Here is a 22,971-nt window from a genome sequence, read left to right as displayed (position 1 = left end):
GGTTGCCACAATATGCCTACAAAAAACTTTGAATTCAGCACTTGATAAATGAATAAATGAGTAAACAAGTAACCTACTTATGTCTTTAATACTGGTTTTGAAAGAGCAAGATGAGCAAAAAGAATACAAAAATTATGCTCTGTGCACAAGTACATGTATCTATTATCATCATCATTGTTAATTCAGTATGAAATAAGCTCTGATATCAAAATAGGTTAAAATTTAATAGTGATGCACACTATTCACAATTAGGAAATGGAGTGTAACAGGCACTGGGCACTAGACTGAACTCTGGAAATACAAAAATGAGTGAGAACAAATTCCTTTAAGAGAGAGATACAGGGCAGACCCTTTGATTAAGCCCTATTGTTAAATTAATCAGATGTGCATGACAGTTGATGGTATTATCAGGCTATTATTGGAAAAAGAGTAAGCAATATCTGAAATAAAACCTAAGGTAGGCAAAAATCAAAATTTATACCATAGATGTCTGAGTTGCTTCACAAACCTTAAGCAGAGACCAGGAGTCAGTGGCAAGGCTTGTATAGGCTGGAAGAGAAGAAAAGGCAGGATAAGAGCACATGGTGGCAAAAGCCCTGTATCTTCCAAGATGTGTCACTTGAGCTCCCCCACTGACTTTCTACCATCATAATGTTCATTCTGAAGTTAGTTCAAGAACATTTCTGTTCTGCTGGGAGAGGAGAGGCTCATATATGTCAAAATATATGTCAAAACTGTCTGCACTACTTGGAAAGATATCTTAGTATCAAGAGGTAGGTGACCTGAGACCACAGCAGATGGCATCTTCCTTTCTACCAGAGAAGCTGTAGACATCCTTAGAATTGAGAGTGGCTCAGTCATCATCATAACGAACATGATATTTATTAAAAAGGTACTTAGTAAATAACAAATTAAGCATTTTTTTCTATTAATTAAGCAAATACAAAGTTAAAAGAGGTAGCTTCTTCCCTAGAGACAGCACAATCTTATTAGTGACATTACATAGAACTGGAGAATTGTCATTACATCAAGAGAGCATATAGCACTATCTGATATCTTTTATTTTTATTTTATCTTTATAATTGTCTTTCTACTTGCACCTAATAATAGGTGCTCATAAGTGGTTTCAATGAATAAATACATTATTTTTATTAATATCACATTGGACCCGGATCTATACTATTAATTGTAATTTTGTTTTTCCTAGCACTGGGTATTGAATCCAATGGTGCTCCACTACTGAGCTACATCCTCAACCCTTTTTTATTTTAAACAGTGTCTTACCAAGTTGCTGAGGCTGGCTTCTAACTTGCAGTCCTCTTGCCTTGGCTGAGATTATAGACATGCACAACATCACCTGATACTGCAATTCCTATATAATGATGGAATTCCACTTATTCATTTCATTTTCAAAAATAAAATAAGTTTTTTTTTCAGATAATTCTTTTTACCTATTTGATTTTGTTTCTTTTTCCACAAGTTCATCAAACTAAAAGCAATTATTGTTATAAAATGTATTCTATTATTTATATTTATTGTTATATATTTATTGAACATCAATTGTTAGCTACCTGTTGTAATTTAATGATTCAAACTTGTCACTCCATCAGAAGTTGAGTCTCTCAGAAGACATTTTTATTTTATTTAATAAGGATTATATGTATATTTTTATTCAAATTCCCCCTTTCTCTCTCACCCCCTCCTTCTCTCCTCATTTAACTTATTGTCATACTTTTTTCAACTATACATAATTTTTCTACAGGTATATGAGAAGAATGGTAAGAAATATTGATTATGTATCCTCAAAGAGATATAGTCTGTCAATATTTGTGATGCTAATAAATTGAAGCAATAGTTGTAAGAGAAAATTGTTAATATCTTTAAAAATTAGGTGTACACACAAATTTTGATCCACAAATTCTGGATCTAGGAATTTGCTCTACTCACACAGGTGTATCCTGAAATGGATGTAAATAAGTACAAAATTTCTCACATATGCACAATGGGAAATATTCTAGTATTGAAGACTGGCTAAGTAAGTAAGTTAATCTACATTCATAAAGATAAATATGTAGCTATAAAAAATGAGGAAACTCTTTATGTACTAATTTTGAATGATCTCCAAAGTCTAACAAGTGAAATATATCAAGATATAGAACAGTGTAGATTTTCTTTTTAAGATGGTGGTGGACAGTAATATTGCTTGAGTATAGAAAATATCTTTGAAAGATTTTTTTAAAAAAATAGTAGTATAGATTTCTTTTGGGGATGTACACTCTGGTCTTAGGGAAAGGCCAGAAAGAAAGAGTTTTGTAATATACACTATAATATATTTTGAAATTTAAATTGTTTAAATATATGAACTAGTGCAAAATAATAAAAAATTAAAATTATAGTAAACACTGCACAATTCATATTTAAAAATTAAACATGTCAACTATGTGTTACTAAGTGTTGTAAAAATTAAGTAATTTTAAGTAGTTTAAGTAAAAATAACCCCACAATTGGAATTATTTATATGAATTATCTTACTCCAAATTTATAATAGTGTAACAAAAGAGTGATTTTATGACCCATATTTTTGAAAGTCAGAATTATCAACAGGTCTCTGGAGTCAGGGTGGAAATCTCCCTTTTAAGGTAGGAAAAAAAAAACTAAAGCTACATTTTAAAAAAATCAAATAATCAATTACTGATAATACATACATTCATTAAAGAATCTGTATCACTCTTCTGAACTTGTAGACGTAGAATAAAACAACAGTGTTATTCTGTGGCATCAAAAAGAAGTGGTTACATAGTGACTTAGCTATTCCACCTAATTTTATACTAGTAATTGTAAAATTTGTAAATTTCCCAGCTCATATTTTGGCTATCCCTATGTTGTCATTTAAAAATAAATTGCTTATGTTACTCTTACAAATCAAACCAATCAGAAAAATTTAGATTTTAAAATACAGCAACATTTTTATGACCCTAACTTATCGAAAAGTCAGTTCATTTTTGGTGGTAGTGTTTTGGGAATTATTATCCTGAATAATTGATAGAAAGATTCTATTCATTTTGGTTGTCTTAAATTGACAACTAACAAATGTCTTATCTGGGGATAGAAGGGTTTCAGTGAATGAAAGTCTTTATTTAGCAACTTTACATTTAATTTCTAATTTCTTGAAAGGATATTTCCAGACATACTTCGGTATTAGCAAAAAGCAAAGTCCTTATCCAGCTCTGTGTTCCCATTGCTAACCCCACATGTACAGACAATATAGTAAGGGGAATAAGAAAAGCCAGAAGTTACATTAGATTCTAGATTCTGGAAACATTTGCCAGTCTGGTTGAAAAAGAATATAATGTATAAATAACTTTTCTAATAATGATATGACAAACCTGTAGCAGATCCTTTTCATATACTACCACACTGAATCCTAATTAGACAAGCTCATAAGAAGTGAAGAAATCAGAAAGTTAAGTAACCTCTACATATGTGCATATTCCTACAATAGACATATTACCTATAAATGGATATTTATAGGACTTAGTTTTATTTATGTCCTACATAACACTGTGATACATATTTTGACCTGATCCTCTTCTTAATAATCTAAGATGTAACATAAATTGGAAGAAACAAATAGAAATGGTGTCATTTAGTGCCAATATGAAGCAAGTTTTCAGAAATGACTGTTGAAATTTAATCCTACGGATTCTCCACCCTTTGGAGTATGTAATGTATGAAATCATCCATGGAATTCAAGTAAATTCAGAATCTATTTGGAGAAGACGGTCAAATAAAATGAAGCATTGTGTACAGTGTCTGTAGAGTACAAAAAGCCTTTGACCAAATGGAAATAAGAGAAGCATTGGAAGCTCTGAGTAATAAAGCAATTGAAGAAATATGTATTGGCACCAAGGAATACATCTTTTTTTTTTTTTTGATGACCCTAACTTAAAGAAAAGGCAGGTCATTTTTGGTGGTGGTTCTAGTGTTAGAATCTCAACAGGCCTACCACTTTCCAGATGCCTGGACAAAATATCTAGGAGCCTGGAAAGAAGCATTATATCAATAGGAACATTTCATAAGGTAACATTCTGCATGGAATTATGATGACGGGAGGATGTTTTATGTTATGCTATTATAAATTAAAAATGCACACAGCAACGACACATTTGTTATACTTTCCATCTGTGGTGCTCGCTTCACAAGTTTCAGTTGTACCTATTTATTATGTTATTATTTACATTCAAATTAAATCTGGGGAGAAATACAAATAAGACATTCTTATTCCTGACTCACTATGCTGGATATGGTGGAAGACTGCACCACCTCCTTCAAAGAGAGCAACTGTCTTTCATATTAGCCTGTGACATTGTTTTCATGGCTGAGGATTCTCAAATGACTGAAATGGCCCTCTAAAAGCTGAAAAGAGGGCTGGATTTGTGGCTCAGTGGTAGAGTACTGGCCTATCATCTGTGAAGCACTGGGTTTGACTCTCAGCACCACATAAAAATAAATAAATAAAGGTCCACTGGCAACTAAAACAATATTAAAAAAAAATCAAAAAGGGAGCCTACACCTATCTTCAGTATCTTCAACCTATTTCAATCTTGAGCTTAGACTTTGGACTTTCAGAACCCTGAGAAAATACATCCCTGTTGTTTCAACCACCCAGACTGTGGCAGCCCTAGCCCATAATAAAATGCCCAATAATTCTGGACAGAGAAAGATGATACTATGTTCCTCAATCATATCTAAATGTTTTCTCAACAAGAGGGCTCGGTCACATTTGCAAAATATAGGAAACAACATATATAGCTTTTTAGATAATGCCAGATAAATAAAAGTAGCTAACTTTATTCAGAGGAAGGATTTGAAGCTGAAATTAGTTGAAAAATTGCTTCTTTATTCAGATTCAACCTGTTTCAGATGCTTTGATCTGTAAACAAGCAGAATACACTCCAGTGTGGCAAAGAATAAAATCAAGATTGTCATTGTCAAACTACTATTTCAAGAGAAGAAATATTTCATTGTTCATGTAGCTGAGACATAAAGTACTAGAGAACATTTAAAACTTTCACAGGAAAAATTCAATGTAAACCAAATCAACTGTCTATGGCATGGTACCTATCAAAGAGGAAAGACAAAAGTGGATTTCAATGGGAAGTTTGTACTCTCAAATCAGCCCCCTGGAAGTTATTAGAAGTCTTATAATTAAAAATGGTTACTTTAAGAGGATATGGTTGGGTCTGCCACCTGACTTACAAAGCCCGTTTCTTTGTGTGTGGCCTCCTTGAAGAGGAAAGAGGGAAAAAATTAAGGAAATTACAAAAACTTTCAAAATATTTAAAGCATTTTTTTAAAAAGGGTAAAGAGCGGGGCATGGTTGTGCATGCCTGTAATCTCAGTGGCTTGGGTGGCTGAAGCAGGAGGATTACAAATTCAAAAGCAGACTCAACAACTTAGGGAGGCACTTAGCAACTCAGTGAGACCCTGTCTCTAAATAAAATTTGAGAAAAGGGCTGAGAATGTGGCTCAGTGGTTGAGTGCTCCTGAATTCAATCCTCAGTACAAAAAAAAAAAAAAAAAAAAAGGCAAAGAAAGACGGTATTATATCTTAATGTTCGATGGGATATTTTGGCATCATGTGTTGGCTTGCTTTCTATATAAATTGTAGATATATCAAAGAGGAAAGACAAAAGTGGATTTCTCATATGTCCTAGTCTTTTCTTGTAAGGACACCAGTAGTATTGGATTGGGCCCTATATGACCTTATTTTACCTTAATTTTCTCTTTAAAGGCCTTATCTGCAAATAGTCACATCATGAGATAGTAGGGTTCAAGATTTCAGTATATGATGTTGTGGATTGGTGGGAGATGTAATTCAGTCCATAAAAGGCATGGCGTGCATTTTTAGGGTGATTTGTTTGCTCTTTTAGTTTGTCTCTGCTCATGCTCCAAGTCGACAGAATAAAATTGTAGAGGACAGATATAAGATATAAAATGTCTACAAGTCCATCAATATTCACTTTAGTGATCTTTTTTAGCTCCCAGTGAAGCTCCCTCCTCTGAGAGATATCAAGCAACCTTGACAGCTGTACCTTTTTAAAGTATATGGTGCTATGCCCTCTATAGAGCAATATATAATGCAAGAAGAAAGTGGTGCTTAAATTCCTAGTCATGCTCTTTTTTTCCTCGGAAACTACCATTGACTTTCTTTTTTTTTTTTTTTAATTTTTTATTGTTGGTTGTTCAAAACATTACATAGTTCTTGATATATCATATTTCACACTTTGATTCAAGTGGGTTATGAACTCCCATTTTTACCCCGTATACAGATTGCAGAATCACATCAGTTACACATCCATTGATTTACATATTGCCATACTAGTGTCTGTTGTGTTCTGCTGCCTTTCCTATCCTCTACCATTGACTTTCTATAGCTATCAAAGATCTATTTTTTAGTTCTCCTTGGTAAGAAAAATTGTTACTAATAGCTGTAGTCAACTTTTTTCTTTCACATACCTATAAAATATATATATTATTACTTATATAGAGAGAGTTCACTCAAAAATAAGTAAGTAAAATGTACTAAAAACTCTTCATGAAGAGCACTTTTTAAGACAGGCTTATATGGACACAACTTTTAGGTATATTTTTGTGATCTCATAAAAATCACAAAGGATTTGAATTTGGAGCTTCACATATCATCAATTCTGTTTATGTGCTTTAACCCAAAAGCCATGACCAAAGTGAATTTTAGATAGCCTAAAATTAGAGCACCAGGAGAATCCAGGATAGATCTTGAGACTTAGTAAAGATGATTAGATGTCTTGATTCAACCAGACTTCTTCCCAGTATTGGACTCTGGTATGTAATGGTTTTTGGTGTTCTCATATGAAAAATTGCATCACACTGAGATAAATCCTACAAAATATCCAGGATGGTTTATGATGTTTGCTGGGGGTTTCCATTGCTTGAGTCCCTAATATATTTTGTCTTTTGGACTTGATTCACCTTCCCCACCATAGTGAATACATATGTTTCCTTGTGCTTTCCTAATGTTTTTCAGATAGATTTTCCCATTTGATAACAAACTACTATATTTCTCTACTTATTTGTTGCCAGTGGTGGTTTCTTAAGATAAAATCATTCCTTATTACCCCTTTAGCAATCTCAAACCTATGCACCCAATGTCATTTCCTGCTGGACTTTTCAGATAAATTTTTGATAGCGATAGTTGTATATGTGCGATTGTGTGTATGTGTGTGCATGTATGTTTAGGTTTCCACTTAAAGTTCAGTGCCAAAGCTACAGTACTTATACATTTTCTAAATGTGTTTTAAGCAATAAGTTGTACAACATTTTTAGAACATGTGTTAAGCTATTTCTCTAAGAATGAAGCTCTTAACAAAACATAAGCACTCTGCATGAGATCTTAGCAGCAAAGTGCTTAAAAGATAAAGTAAGAATTGGTACCATGGGAAGAACACCAGCTGTAGAGCGCACAGGTCCATTATGAGAAGTATGGTAGTGGGTAGGGAGAAAATGATTTAATCAGGAGTAAAACCAATTTTATTATAAGGGCACGCAGGGGGTGTGGCACCATAGTGAGAGGGACATTTCAAAATATCTGACAGATTTCAACAATGTGAAAACCCCGTTCTTTAAAGTGACAGTAAACCCCATCAGGTCTCCCTTTTTGATGCTATTGTTAACAGTTGACTGTTTAAAGCTGGCCTGCTAAGATGCTGTCGGCCTATTTCAATAGTGTGTAGCCAAATAAAAGACTAATTGTTGAACTACAATCAATCAAAAATGATTGCAGGGCAGAAAGAAGGTCTCCTCTGCTGATTTTCTTGTGGATCATATTATTGTGTTATGATCGAGGTAGGAATGAAGATTGAAAAGGAAGAAGAAAATAGTCCATCTGACATAAACAGTTCCACCTAATTTCTCTTTTTTGCCCCAAATATATTATTATACAGGAACATCACTTACTAGTCCTAAAACTAATAGAAAAAAAATTAGAAAAAAAAAATAAAAGATCTGAGAGAGATTTGGGCTAATATTTTTAAAAGGGTATGGACATTATTAGCAAAACAGCTCATGCAGAGAATCCCTACAGTGACAATTCTCGGCTTTCCTTACATTTTTTAGTGAGAAATACTCCTCAGCATTCATGAAACTGACACGGAGGAGGCATGTGACTGTGAGCCCAAGACAAAATTCTAGTTGATCATATACCTGTTAAGTTCTTGCAGGATTCTCAGCTTTTCAGTTAACCCCCAGATTGTATAAAACAATTAATTTTTGTTTTCTTTAAGCCCAGTATCTAAAACATTTTCCATGTTGCACATTCAGAAAGGCAAATCCTAGGGATCAACAGCAATACCTTTGTCTTGCTTCCTTTTAATTGTATGTAAAGATGTCACTCTCTGACACAAATACGTCCATTTCTTCAAGAGAATGCTTCCAGACTTTCAGATTGCTGGGGGAAAGGAAGATAACAACTGCCTGGCACATTTTATTTCAACTAAAACCTTCATTCTGGCAGTTACTTTCTTTAGTATTTCAGCGTCTCAACTCACACCTCCCAAGCAAAGACTTCTCTTGTTTCTAAAGAGTTGGTAAGCACTTGTGGTTTGTCTTCAGTGTGTTATCATTTTTGACAGCTTTGCATAGCCTACGTAGGCCAACAGGGGTCTGTCTAATATTGTTGCTGGGCACATTCTCCTCACTGAGATGAAAACTGAAAAAAAAAAGATATTTTTGAAGCAGTAAGAAGGAATTAATATCCTTTCTCACTCAGCATTCTATTCCTTGCTGACTTTATATTCAGGCAAAAAAAGGAAAAAAAAAAGTGTTACCCATTATTCCCTTGTACATAGCAAGGCTAACACATGTAAAGCAATAACTCATTTTCTATTGCCATGTTTAGCATATGTCTCCTGTTGGCTCAGCAAGGCCTTTAGGCCGGTCCCTTGAGCTGGCCATCATTGGCAACTCTTAGCCCCTCAGCCTCAAAACCAAATAGCTTTGAATCATGTTGAGCTGTGATGCTAATTTTCATACTGATGCATTATGGGAATAAATGTATCTGACATACTGTGTCAATGGCACTGTCTCTTTGTGTGTCTTGTTTTTTGTTAGCTGCATTCCTACAGATGGTATTCCATTGAAAATGTTCCCTTCCTACGGAAAAAGGGGAGGGAAAAAAAAAAAAGAAAGAAAACCACGCACAGTACCAAACCTCTAGGTGCAGAAGGCTGTTAACGTTTGCTGATGATAGTAGGCAAACATTAACATAATAATTAGTGTCTTGTAATTGTTTCATTAAAACCAGTTGTTCCATTTCTCCTCGTGTTTTCCCAGAAGAGAAGCTGAATTTGGACGACAGCCAGTGGGAGGACATCCACGTTGTCACCGGAGCACTGAAGATGTTTTTCCGGGAGCTGCCTGAGCCGCTCTTCCCCTACAGTTTCTTTGAGCCATTTGTGGAGGCGATCAGTAAGTACCTCTCAGAAAGAAGCAGTCGGCAGAATAGCCTGTCATCATGGAATTATTAAGTAAATAATAAGAATAATGATCATAAAAATGAAGGAGAATAGATAATGTTCCCAATGCTCCATGTCTCTCATTTTAAATTCTGTGTTTTTGACAGCTTGTCTTATTTCTGACCCAGTAATATTATTTGAGTTTTTCACAAAAGATATCATTCAGAAAAAAAAGATAGCATCATATTTAGAGTAACCAAATTTAACTATATTTACTCTAATGAAAGTAACATCTCATGGAATCTGTTGTAAAGAGGTCACCATTTGCACGGGCTCCTGCCTTTATACTTTCAGAATTCCAATGAGTTTGCAGACAAAGGGGTCTTATAAAAGAACATAACTAATTAAATATTACATCCTTAAATATGTGTTAAATCATCAAGTGAGACACCATGTTCCCTTGGTTCAGTCTAGTAAATAGCTGCAGTTTGCTTATGAGCACTGTGAAAACCAAATTAAGTGGTGGTGAGTTTCTTCTGTTTAATGGGTGACTTAGGGGAGAGTGAATTAGATCACTTACTAACCAATAGCAATTGTACACTCTGTAAAGCCTCCCTTGCTATTATTTTCTGATTTATAAAATAGCCACACAAATAAGAATAAACAAATAAGTGAATGAATGAATGAATGAAGATCTTTTCCATATGCAAGAAAACATCTGCTATAGATCCTTGAAAAGCAAATACTAGTACATCTCTAAATTTAATATCTTAGGGTACATTTACTATAATTGTGACAGCTTGGAAAAAGTTTCCTGGCAAGCTAGCTGATATAAGGAGGAAAGAGGAAGAAAGAAGAAAGAAAGGTAAAATTAAAAAGCTTGCAAGCCTGGCAGGAGCTTAATTAAAGTCCCAACAAGAAAAATCTCCAAGAAAAAATGTTCGACTTAGGAGGTCTAATCTTGGATGACTGTGTGTGCAGGGTTCCCAGGAGTGAGAGTAGGGATTTAGGGGCCCATATTGGAGAACAGTTCCTCAACATGTCCTTTCATTTTGATTTTCACTCGCAAAAGTCTTCACACTTGTTTAAAGCTCTGGTAAAGTGAATCAAGAGGACTAAAGAAGAGGGATTTCTCCCATGGTCTTTCTTTTGTTGCCTGCTCACAATTGCAGCTTTGGTTGTTGCTGTCACCATTGTTTAATGTAATAACAGTCTTCTCATAATGGGTCTGGCAAGAGGGGGAGCTCTTATCACTAATTATGACTTTTAATTTCATAAATAAATATACTCCACTTCTCAAGGTGAGTGAAGTTTTATAGTTCTCAGGTTCTCTTAACGTCATAAAAAGAGGAGGAATAAAGAAAAGTAGGCAAGCATGCATTTCATAACAACTTATTTGGATATTCTGTCTTGACATACTCAAGCCTGGAGGATCATTCACACCAAGGAAAGCATTTTGGTGGGAAATTAGAGTGATTTGCATTCAGGCACCTACTCTGTGTTTATTTAATGATATAATGTCATCTTAAACTTCATACTTTCAAGTGAGAATTATCTCCTTTGGAAACATACTTGCTATGTAAGCTGATTCGTGGGCTTTGATGTAGGATACCCATCACTTAAATTTCCTCTGGTTCAACTGATTTCAAAAATAGTAGTCAAGCCATTCCCTTAGCTTAAGAGAAAGGAAATCAGGCCCTCAAAACTCAGGTAAGGTTGTGACTTTTGAATTGCCATAAAGAGTAGGATGATTTCTGAGATATCCTAGACTTAAATCCAATTTGGACAGAATTTCAGAGATGCAAACATGGTCAGAACTGAATACAGCAGAGGAGAGGGAGACTGCATGCTTGGGATCCAGGGCTTTAGCAAGTGCTTCTGCTGACTTACAGAATGGGTTATGGTGAGAATGAATGAGATAGTGCTTAGGAAACTCCTTTTAAAATGTAAGATGATGTGCAGGTGCTAATAGTGTTTGTCCAGGGGAACTGTGTTTGGAAAAGTAACCCAAAAGAGAAGAGACAGGAAAGTTTTCCTTTCATTGTTCAAGGCAAGGAGAAATGGGAATATTGTTGGAATATTTGTGTTCTATCAAAATTCACATTTGGAAATTCTAATCTTCAGGGTGATGGCATTGGAAGTGGGACTTTTGAAAGGTGATTAGGTCATGAGGGTGGAACACTGGTGATGGGATTATTGTCCTTATGAAGATATCCAAGAGTGATCTACAACATCTTCCACCATGTGAGAACACTGCTAAAAGTTGCCATCTATGAACCAGAGTGGGCCCTCACCAGACCCTGAATCTGTTGGTGCCTTGATGGTAGAATTATCAGCCACTAGAATTGTGAGAAATAAATTTCTACTGTTTATAATCTGTGCAGTTTATGGTATTTTTTAATAGCAAGACAAAAAGACTAAAACTCAGCAACCTTTCTTAAACTAACTCAGAAGAGCATAATATCCTGATTTCTTAATATGTAAAATGGATGGGTGAACCAACAGGGTAATGCGGGCAATATGTTAGAATGTTGGCCGGAGACATATACTAACCCATTTATTTTTGGCATAATCTTGAAGCTGGTTCTAGTGTTCTAAACTCAGGTTCATTCTAGATTGTAATTCATATTTAAATATCCTGAAGCAATGGAAGAATAGCACCTAGATCCTTAGCAATGGCTAAAAATCACACCAGAGGAGGCACTTTTGCTCCCTTGAGCACTAGTTAAGCTAAAAAAATCTTTCAAATTATAAAAACATTTGTATCCAGACCCAGAGGAGTCCAGGAATTTATCTCAGACCACATTTTCTTATGGAGTCAATATAATGAGAACATCACCAATTCAATCATTAGTTCTTGGCTTTATTAGGATGAAGGGTAAGTTTGTTTAGTAAATTCACAGGATATGACAATGTATGCTAAGTCTGGGTCTCTTTCCTGGTCCTTGTTTTCTGTATGCTGTACCAGAGGGTTGAACTTCACTGGCTGAATTTAACAGGTGCACTTAGGGATTGGCTTCCAGCTATGAAAGCCAATGGAAGCCACTGGCAGGATATAATAGTTGGAGGGAGAAGCAAAGTCTGGCTGGTTTATTAGTTCTTCCCTCATGCCTGTATTCATCCACCCGTCTGTGACAGGTTGCTCTTCTACCTGAGGTTCCACCTCCTCCATGACTCTTGCTTTGCCTGGACAGGCCTACTCTGGTTTCAGGTTTGATGTAATGATACAGACCCTCCTTTCCTTTCTAGACTAAAGAAGGCAGTGGCTTCCTACTGTGGCTAATTTCTTAGTTTCCTTACTTTTATCTCAGTTTCTTCATCACTTGAGTAACTAGTTCTCTGCATCAAATTAAGATCCCATTGGTGTAAATACTTAAATGGTTTCTGTTGTTTGGTTAGATATGAGCAAAATCACCATGCCTGTCAATGTCATGGTTAATGATTTCATAATGTTATTTCCCCTTTCTATTCCACTACCCCCAAATCAAGTTTATGATGGCATCACAGTTTCATTTGCCCCTAATTGAGAGATGTATTACCCTTTCATGGGCAAAGTCAAAAGATGAATAGAGGAGTTTTATGTCCAACTGGAATACTTTGCCTCTGAGGAAGAAATGTTATTTCTACAACAAGCAATTAATGACCACTTCTGCTATTTGAATTACTTTTAATTCCCATTACATGTTTGAAAATCATTATTTAGTATTCCAAGAAGAGTGAACAGAAGGCATTTACTTTTTAAAACAGTTTCTTTTTGGACCAAAAACAAACATTAATATCATAAGAACCTGTAATTGCCATAGTGATCCCTTGTCTGATAATACTCATTGGGGTAACAAAAACACTAGATTCTGTTTTTTATATTTCAGAATCCAAGTACTGAAGCTATTGATCTGTAATTCTATAGTTGAGGTCAATGCTACTAGGTCACCTGCAGGTTATTTTGTGGGAATTTAACCCACTGACTACAAGGACTCAATTCCCTGGAAATGACTTTTGCTGAAGGCATTATTAGTACAGTGAATGTAACCTTGGTAGAAAAACACAGTTATAGAGTTTTATGATAGGTGGTGCAGTCTTGTGGCTACAGGCCTGCAGGGGGTCTGGACATTTCCAGTAGATCTAAATCCTAGGAAATGTACTGTTTATTTCTATTCCCATCTTTTTCAATCTGATAAAGCTACAGATCAAAAGAAAAGAGACAACAAGCAGTGTCTTTTTTTGTTTTGTTTTGTTTTAATGTCTGTATTTTCCCAAAGTTTCTGGGAAAGAAAAGGAGAGGAGAAAACACTCATTGACATTTCTGTTCGTTGTCTCATGGAATCTTCAAAATAACAAAGCATGAGTTACTGAAGAAGTAGAAAGATCATGAGGAAAATAACTTCTAGCTCTAACAGTTACTATAAGAATTAAATAAGAAAGCATTTTCTTGCCATATCCTCCTACATTAGGTGCTTTCTGATTGATTTTTAGAGAAATCAGTTTTTTAGAAGAGCCCCAAGTTTACATAGCTCAAAATATTAGATTTAGCACTTAACTCCACACTAAAACACAAATAACTCTCCATCTTTTTAAGTTGCCTTGATGAATAACTACCAACCTGTTGCCAAATATCTGTTACATTGTCCTTTATTAGACTTATATGTCCTAAATCATCAATATATAAGATAACGATCAATTATTTCTACTTTTTAAAACTGAAGTTAGAATTAAATTAAAGCTCAGAAATTTTAGTATTGTACTTTTAGTTTAGAAATAAGATAGAACTTTCCAAAAGTAAGGAAAGTTTCAGTATGTTTTATTAGATATTAAAATTATTCAATTTTTAAATGTTACCTTCTCTGAGAACATTCTTAACACTTTTTTTTCTAATCAATTTTTAAAATTCATTATGATATCACAGTGTTATTTTCCTGTCATATGAGCACCTATTATAGGTTTAATTTTATTAGTGTCATTTTATTACAACTTTTTACTAGTATCTAATTATAATCTTCAAAGAAAACAAATCTTACAGAAAAGTTTATGATGAAAAACTTTGATTGGACCTGAACACTTGAGATGCCCAGGCCTCTTCAAGAGAGGAATTCTTATTTAACACTGTCAATGTTTGTTTCTTCTGGTGATTACTTTCCTAACTCTAGATAATATTTCTACTTTTGACTTGTCAATCATAGATAATATCTTTTATCATCTGAAATTAAATATTCTCCCAGTATTTGATCATCATGTTGCTATTATATTTGGAAGTTAAATAATATGCTTAAACTTTATTTCTTACTTCACCAACAACCTACAATATCTGCTAACTCTTTCCTTCATAAGGTAAGCATATTCTTCTTTACACCCTGTCCATCTCTTTTTCTCTTCATTCACAAAAATATTGGTCATTAACTCCTTTACATATTAATGGTTGTCATAAGTATTCAATAACTTGTCCAATTATAAAAGTAATATCAATACTTACATTTGCATTAATATGGCTTTAGAAGCATTGTTCACTTCCTGTACCAGTGGTTTTGCAAAGATTTCTTCTCTAGAGTTCACTGTCACAACTCCTTCACTTTCCAAAAAATAGTCCTCACAAGGTTAACTATAATATCTTTGTTACTCTTCAAAAATTTCTTAAATTTTTGGCTACATTGGGTTCCCTTTGTAGTTAAATCATGATTATCATGATTCTCTTGGGTAGACTTTTTAAAATTTATTTTCCTGGCGTTTGTAATTGTTCTTCCTTTCCCTGCTCCCTGCCCCCCCCCCATGTCCTCACTCTTTCCAGAGACTATATTCTTTTGTTTCATTTTTTCAAGATGCCTCCTTTCTAGAGCCTTTTCTCTACATCATTCATATTGGAATGGTTACCTCCAGGACTGCTTTGGGGTGGCTGGCCAGAGACTTCTTTCAGATTTCTGAGGTAGAGACACTGTTTCCTCGAGGGCTTGTACATTAGTTTCCTTTTTCTGCCATAGCAAATGAGCACCACAGTTCTATAGGATAAAAATCTGACAGTTTTCACAAGTCCAATTGTTGGTGGAATTGCATTCCTTTCTGGAGGCTCTAGGGGAGAATCCATTTACTTGCCCTTGTGACTTCTGCTCACATTCTTGTGATAGTGGGTCCCTTCCTCCACCTTCATAGCTAACAATGGCCGATTATGTCCTTCTCATCTATCACATCATTCTTACCTCTTCCATAGTTGTACCCTGCTATGACACATTTTGTCTTTGTTTTCTACTTTTGAAGACACTTGCCATTACGTTTGGTTCACCCACATAATTCAGGGTAATCGCAAGATTAAATTATCCTTTAGGGTTCTTTATTCTTTCAGCCACAATGTTTTTCTCTCTGTTATTTTATACAGATAGCACCTGGTACACCTCCAAGTCACAAATGCTGTTGTTAATCCACTATTTTCATTTCCCTTCTCTCAAATCAAACTGATCATCCCAGTTGAGATGATATTGAAACTATATATTGATCAGTAGATGAAAGGAATGACCTCATGCATGTATTTACTCCTATTATTTGTGAGAGAAAAGATTTAAGAGATTTGATTCAAAGTTAAACCAAACCTCACCTTTGGAAGGACTCCAATCATTTCATTTGGTGATAGTTTGTATCTCAGCTCTTTTGTACTCACACTAGACCATGTGTGTTTGTACTTGTGATATTGTTGAATTGTACTTTTCCAAAGTTGCCTTCTGTGAGTAAGTTGCCTTCTTTCTTCTACCCCTAAGCAAGGTTCTATATATTTTCCATGATGGAAATGAATGCTAACTCCTGATCAAGACAACCTTATGGTTCCAATGTAATCTCTTTTGGCATTTTTTTCCAGTTTCCTTAAGTAAATATTGTATATACATATACTATGTAAAGAAATGTTATTTATGTTGTTTATTTATATATTATATATGTGTATGTTCACACTAAAATTCAGGCTATTAATCATCAAAGGTCAAGTGGGCATCATGCCTAGTCTGTAAACACAACTCATACTCGCACCATAATCACCCTAAAATGATTGAAATTGAAGGCATTACCCTGGGGCAGAAAGTACCTATTACATGTTCTTTTGTTTTGTTTTCCACCTATGGCCATCATGTCATTATTATTTGCCTATACAGTACACTTTTAGCAGGTAATTGGAGAAAAAAGCCAGCCAAGTGTATTTGCAGATATTTTCTTCACTCTTGACTTTATGCCCTTTGGTCAAGCTATTTCTGATGCATCATCAACTCTGTGATGACACTTTTTGAGAGAAAAGAAACAGAGCTTGTAAGGCACTTCACTTAAAGCAGTTGCTAAACATGAAAGCATGATAGTGAACAATTGCTTTACAACCAGAGAAAGTAAAACCAGGGTTTAAAGTTTTACCATAAAGAAGCAAAAGGTGTAAAAATAATACAATATGAAAATAATTCTTTATTGTACAACTTCAATGAAATTGGAAACTGAAGTAAAGGTAAATTTTACAGATTCCCTTAGTTTTCATGGCAAGCTAACATTCTCACAGACTTGGTAGGCTTTTCATTGGGGTTGCTTTTTAATTTCTGTGTGTGTGTGTGTGTGTGTGTGTGTGTGTGTGAGCAAACTGGAAATTTTATGGCTGATGCCTAGCCTGTCTCTTAACTCATTCTAATTATATTCATAATTAAAATGTAGAAAAATAGTTGACTACAGCCAAATGGCTTACACAGGTGTCTCTCTGTAGGAATGGTTTAGTGCTAGAGAATAAACAACTGGACCTCTATCTACTTACTTTGGCTTAATAAAAAGTCCTTTATATGTAAAGCCAGACGGTGATTCAAAATTAAAATTGAGCCTTGACTCTGAAATTAATTGAGTGGTAAGACATCAGCTCCACTAGAAAATGTGCTGCTTGTCTTTTTGCTTTTCCTTTAAACTTCTATTTTACTTGCACTCCTTTCTTCCATATCCTTAAGAGGTCACTTTTTCAAAGCAATAAACGTTTCAAGCTGAGCAATCAGCCAGGCAGCCTTCATGAGTCAGCTTCCTGATCATCCCTACTCCTACTGAGTAGACATCCTTTTAAAAAACAGATAACAAAATTTCTTCTCAATACCTCAGTGTAAAACAGTTATCTTGACCCATTCCTTTAATAGTGGATTTGAGTGGCTGGTTTTCACTGCCTCAAAAGATCCTAATGAAATTGAGGGTTTGTGGCCTTTCATTCCACACTGAGGCTCCTGCCTCATTTCACATTCTTTAGTTCACTCTGCAGTGTGATCACCACTGATGGACCTTCTGAAAAGTCTTCCACCCACCCAGTCCCAACTCTGACTGTGGCCACATCTGTCTCTCCTATTTCCCCAGTAACATTTTTCTCTCACCTAATCCAGATTATAACTGGCTTTGTTTTGTTTTGAGTAAAAGCCAAATTATTTGTGAGGTCTTCAAAGTCCTATGTGATCTGGTTTTCCTAAGCTGCCTTGCCCCTTCACATCCCAGCCCATTGGGCATCCGTCCCTTCTTTGAATACTTCAGGCACACTGAGAGTCCTTGCTTCATACTTCTACTGAAACTCACCTCCCCAGATTTCCACTCACATGCCAACTTCTCAGTGATGTCTACTCTCATCATCAAAGCTAAGGTTCCTACCTGATCACACACCACCACCTCTATTCAAATTATGACCCCGTCATGTACTACCTGTAAGTCTGAACAAATTCTTAATCTCTCTAGGCCTCCCATTTCCACACCTATAAAATAGATGGAAAAATAGTATCTTCCCCATGAAGATTTTTAAATAATTTCATGAAATGCTAATCTTATGTGCGGAGCTCCTGGCACAAAATATTCAGTAAATGCTAGCTAGTATTATTACATCAGAATATAACCAGACTGTCTTTTAGATAGGCTGGTCTCAGAGGACATTTCGGTCTATTCTTATTAGTCTTTCCTCTTCTCCATTAAAGCTATCTCGAATGATGCATGTATGTATCCATCTCTATTCTGCTTTAATTTTTTAGTTATAGACAGATACAATACCTTTATTTTATTTATTTGTTTTTATGTGGTGCTGAGGATGGAACCCAGTGCCTCACAAATGCAAGGCAAACACTCTACCAACTGAGCTACAACCCCAGTCCCTGCTTTAATATTTTGTCTGTAGAATTCTAAATAGTACCAGAGATGATTAAGATGATATTGTAAGATATTCTCTTACTTCACAATCCAGAAAATCACATTTTATTTCTTCATCCAGTGAGATTTCTCTTTGTTTTGCAGGAGACCAACCCCACTTGCTAGTCCAAAACCTGAACTTTTCTAGAGAACTTACCTCTTATTTATAACCCCAAAGCTATTTATAGTCTTTCAAATTTGAGGCTGCCTTGCCTCTATTAAATATTAACAAACCTGTGATCCTCAAAGTAGCATCCAAAAGAGACAACCCCAAAGCAATGTCATCCCAATTGGAAAATTAGCTGCTTTGCTGAGAATGTATCCTGGTATTTCGGCTTGTGAAAGTCATAAACTCACAGGTAGGTGGTAGGTGAGGAGATAGGGGAGGCTATGCACCAGCCTTTGAAGATACATGTAACATTGTGAATCTTTCTCATGGATAAAAATGGTTCCAAGCACTGTCAAGTAATCCACATTTAACGAAGAACCCTCTTGTATGTACACACATAGACACAAGAACAGGCAGACACACACATGCATTTACTTGTTCACCGAAAGGGTTCACTATTTTTCCCCCCAGAAGACCTGTTCACTGTCACTCTTATTCATGCTCAGTCACATCTCAGTCACATTTACTTAAGTATTGGTTCTAACTCTAGCCCTCCACCACTCTATCAATAAAATAATTTTGTTTGAATAACTTCTAGAACCATTAAATGAACCCTTGAAGTGTGGTATTTCTTCATCTAGCTCACTCTCCATTGTTCTGAAGCATTAAACCTTAGATGTGATGCTGAAGAGTACTATAAATTTCCCGGGGGAATTCTTATGTTGTTACAACAGAATATCCATATTGAGAATTGCCAGGTGGTTTGGAGAATGGAATTTTCCCCTAAGGATTGACTCAGACATTTTCTACCTACACTTTGGAAAATGGATTCACTATTCACTATTCAGCAGTGTTTTTGGAGTAAGAGCAATATACATGGAATGATGAAAATAAACACATTTTTTTAAAAAAAATCTATGAACTATAAAAATGATATTGAATAGATGAGATTTCATCCTTTTATTTATTTAATTATAATTCCATTTAAATGTGCAGTTCCCCCTACTTTTCCCACAATTCCATTTTGTATAACACCTTTTTTTTTTTTTAATTGCTATTCTGAAAGGTTAAATGCCTAAGGCCTTGAGTCCATGATTAGTGTCTAACCAGACAATCAGCTCTTGGCCCCTTTCTCTTTTTCTTCTCACCCTGAGAGTCCAGCAGGTGAAAGATTGACCCTTTCAGATCTCAAAGCTATTCCTCTGCCAAGTAACGGATGGGCAGACATAATTAGTGCCATCTGTCCTGCTAGTTGCAGGTGGATACTATCTTACCAACAAATGAAAACAGAAATCTATTGAGCTCCTCCTCCAGGCCCCTAACTCTAAGCACAATGGTAAGTTTGTCTCTTGATACCTTTTGTGGATTATTCTCTGAATGTCTAATTGACATCTAAGAAGGAACCACTATCTTCAGAAAAATCTATTTCTTTGTACTGTGTTATGGAAGTATTCTAAGAAGAGTTGGATTTAAAAAATGGGATAATCTTAAGCATATACTATAACCAGAAGGACTTGAGAAGCTGCTGTCTATGGTACTCGGGTCTGTGATGCTCAGAGATTCTGAAAGCTGGACCCCTGGATGAACAAGGAACATCATGAGCAGAACAGAAAGCACACCAAGAGCAAAATCAGACCAGCTAGAGCATTGCTAGAAAACCACACTGGTCAATATCAGCCTTAAAGCAGCATCTTTCTCCCACTCTACCTAGTATCCAATGTTCTCCTTTCTTTCCCTGCTCTCTGAATATATTTCTCATGAATCAAGGTTTCCAGATGTTTTATCAACCTCCTCCAAGGTTGATTTTCTAAAGTTTGGAAATTTTCTTAGTTTTGAGCTATCATAACAAAATAGCAGAGACTTCTCTTAAGCATCAGAAATTTATTTCTCATAGTTCTGGAGGCTGGAAACCTAAAATCAGGACACCAGAATTATCAGGCTCTGGTAAGGGCCTTGGATTGCTCATAAAATCAACTAAACCTAATTATCTCCCAAAGTCCCACCACCAAGTACTATGACACTGGGGACTTGGGCTTCACCATATGAATTTAGGAGACAAGTACACTACAGCAGAAATAATACTTCAATGGAATGTTTTAGGTATGGAACTTTACAGTGCAAGATAGTTTTCCCTTTATTCTGGCAATATCTTCCTATTACTGCAATACAAGATTTAATCATCTCTTTATTAATATTTTTAAATTATATTATTGGACTCTGAAATTGAATTTGTAGTCCCAGGTGTCACCTTTACACATTTCTCTTTCATACTGTTTATACATTTTGAAATTCACATACAGAAATGTGCATGCAAGCCTGTGGCATTCTTCTCCTGAGCCCAGCCTGCCATGACAATGACACAACAGGAGAGTTTTGCTTTAAGATTTTCATATTCAGAAGACTCATCTCACCTGCATCTCATAATAACTAGAACTAGGACCAAAACCAAGTCTTTAACTATAACTCTTTCATCTTATCATTCAACTTTCCTCCTACTATTGTGGCATTTACAAACCTGAGCAGTGTGTCTAGACCTTGTATGGCCATTGGCAATGATAGAGCAATTAGAGATAACGGTGCACAATGGTTCAGGAAGAACTTCAAAGGCAGTGCCAGGAGGAAAAATTGTAGAGAGGCTTTCCAAATGTACAAAGTAGAGTTTTCTAAAATTTTGAACAATATTTTGAATCATAGACATAATTCATTTTATTCGTCCTGGGATACTGCATGTTTTACAAATTAAAAGTTTAAGGTTCCTTGTATCATCTAAGTCTACTAACTCCATCTTTAAAAAACCATGTGCTCTATTCATGTCTCTGGGACATTATTTTGGAAATTTTCATATTATTTCATGCTTTCTTATTATATCTATCCATTGTGGTGACCTGTGATTTGTGATCTTTGATATTACTATTGTAATTATTTGGGAGCACCACAAGTTGCACCCACATAAAATGGTCAGCTAAATAAATGTGCATGTTAACTGCTATACCAATTAGCTGCTGCTTTATCTCTCTTCCTCTTGGATATCTCCCTATTTCTTAAGACAGAATAATATTAAAATTGGGTCAATTGATAACTCTTCAATGACCTCTATGTGCTTAAGTGAAAGAGTCATAGGTCTCTCATTTTAAATCAAAACCTAGAAATGATGAAGTTTATTGAGGAAGCCATGCGGAATGAAAAGATAGGCTGAAATGTAAGCCCCCTGTGCCAAAAGGTTAGCTGAGTTGTGAATGCAAAGGAAAAGTTCCTGAAGGAAATCAGAAGTACGATTCCACCGAAGACAGGAATGCTAAGAAAGTGAAACAGCCTTATGCCCAAGTGGAGAAAGATTCTGTGGTCTGCATAGAAGATTAATCACCTACAACACAGCACAGCCTTCTCTATAATTATAATCTACTGAGAGAGGAGGAAGCTGCAGAAAAAAAGTTGGAAGTTGACAGAAGTTGGTTCATGAGGCTTAAGGGAAAAAAACCATATCCATCACATAAAAGTGCAAGGTGAAGCAGCTGGTGGATTAGCTGCAGCCAGTTCTCCAGATCTAGTTCAGTGCACTGATGGAGGTGGCCACACCAAACAGCAGATTTTCAATGTAGATGAAGCAGCCTTGTATTGGAAGAAATATCATCTGGGACTTTTAGAGCTAAAGAAGACAAGTCAATGCCTAGTTGCAAAGTTTCAAAGGACAGGCTGGCTCTCTTATTATGTGGACTAGTGCATCTGATGATGTTAAGCTGAAGCCAATATTCGTCTTTCTGAAAGTTCTAGAGCCCTTAATAACACTAAGGCTATTCTGCCTGTGTTCTATACATGAAACAACAAAAGTCTGCATGATAGCAATATGTTTATAGCATAGTTTACTAAACATTTTAAGCACACCATTAAAACCAACTGCTCAGGGGGAAAAAAAAAAAACTCCTTTCAAGTCATTAGTGTCCATTGACAATGCATCTACTCACCCAAGAGTTCTGATGGAGATGTGAAATGAGATTAATGTTGTTTTCATGCCTGTAAACACAACATCCATTCTCTAGTCCATGGATCAAGGGGTAATTTTGACTTTCATGTCTTATTATTTAATACATACATTTTGTAAGGCCATAGCTGCCATGGATAGCAACTACTATGATGGGCCTGGACAAAGTAATTTGAAAACCTTCTGAAAATGATCCACTATTCTAAACGCCTTTAAGACCATTCATGATGCATTGGATGGAGAAGGTC

The 22,971-nt window shown here is 35.5% G+C and overlaps 1 protein-coding gene across 1 annotated transcript in view; it reads left to right on the top strand.

Annotated features, from left to right (window-relative positions):
* Arhgap15 (Rho GTPase activating protein 15) overlaps positions 1 to 22,971 on the top strand; it is a 630,363-nt gene that overhangs the window by 491,677 nt on the left and 115,715 nt on the right. The window contains exon 12 of the mRNA XM_071619213.1: positions 9,370 to 9,504. Within this exon, the coding sequence (XP_071475314.1) occupies positions 9,370 to 9,504 (135 nt within the window). The remainder of the gene's footprint in view (positions 1 to 9,369; positions 9,505 to 22,971) is intronic.

This window comes from Marmota flaviventris, chromosome 11 (genome assembly GCF_047511675.1).
Source record: "Marmota flaviventris isolate mMarFla1 chromosome 11, mMarFla1.hap1, whole genome shotgun sequence".
In the NCBI taxonomy this organism is placed as follows: domain Eukaryota; kingdom Metazoa; phylum Chordata; class Mammalia; order Rodentia; family Sciuridae; genus Marmota; species Marmota flaviventris.
Note: the sequence above shows the minus strand (reverse complement) of the source record. Positions and strands in the feature narration are given on the sequence as shown.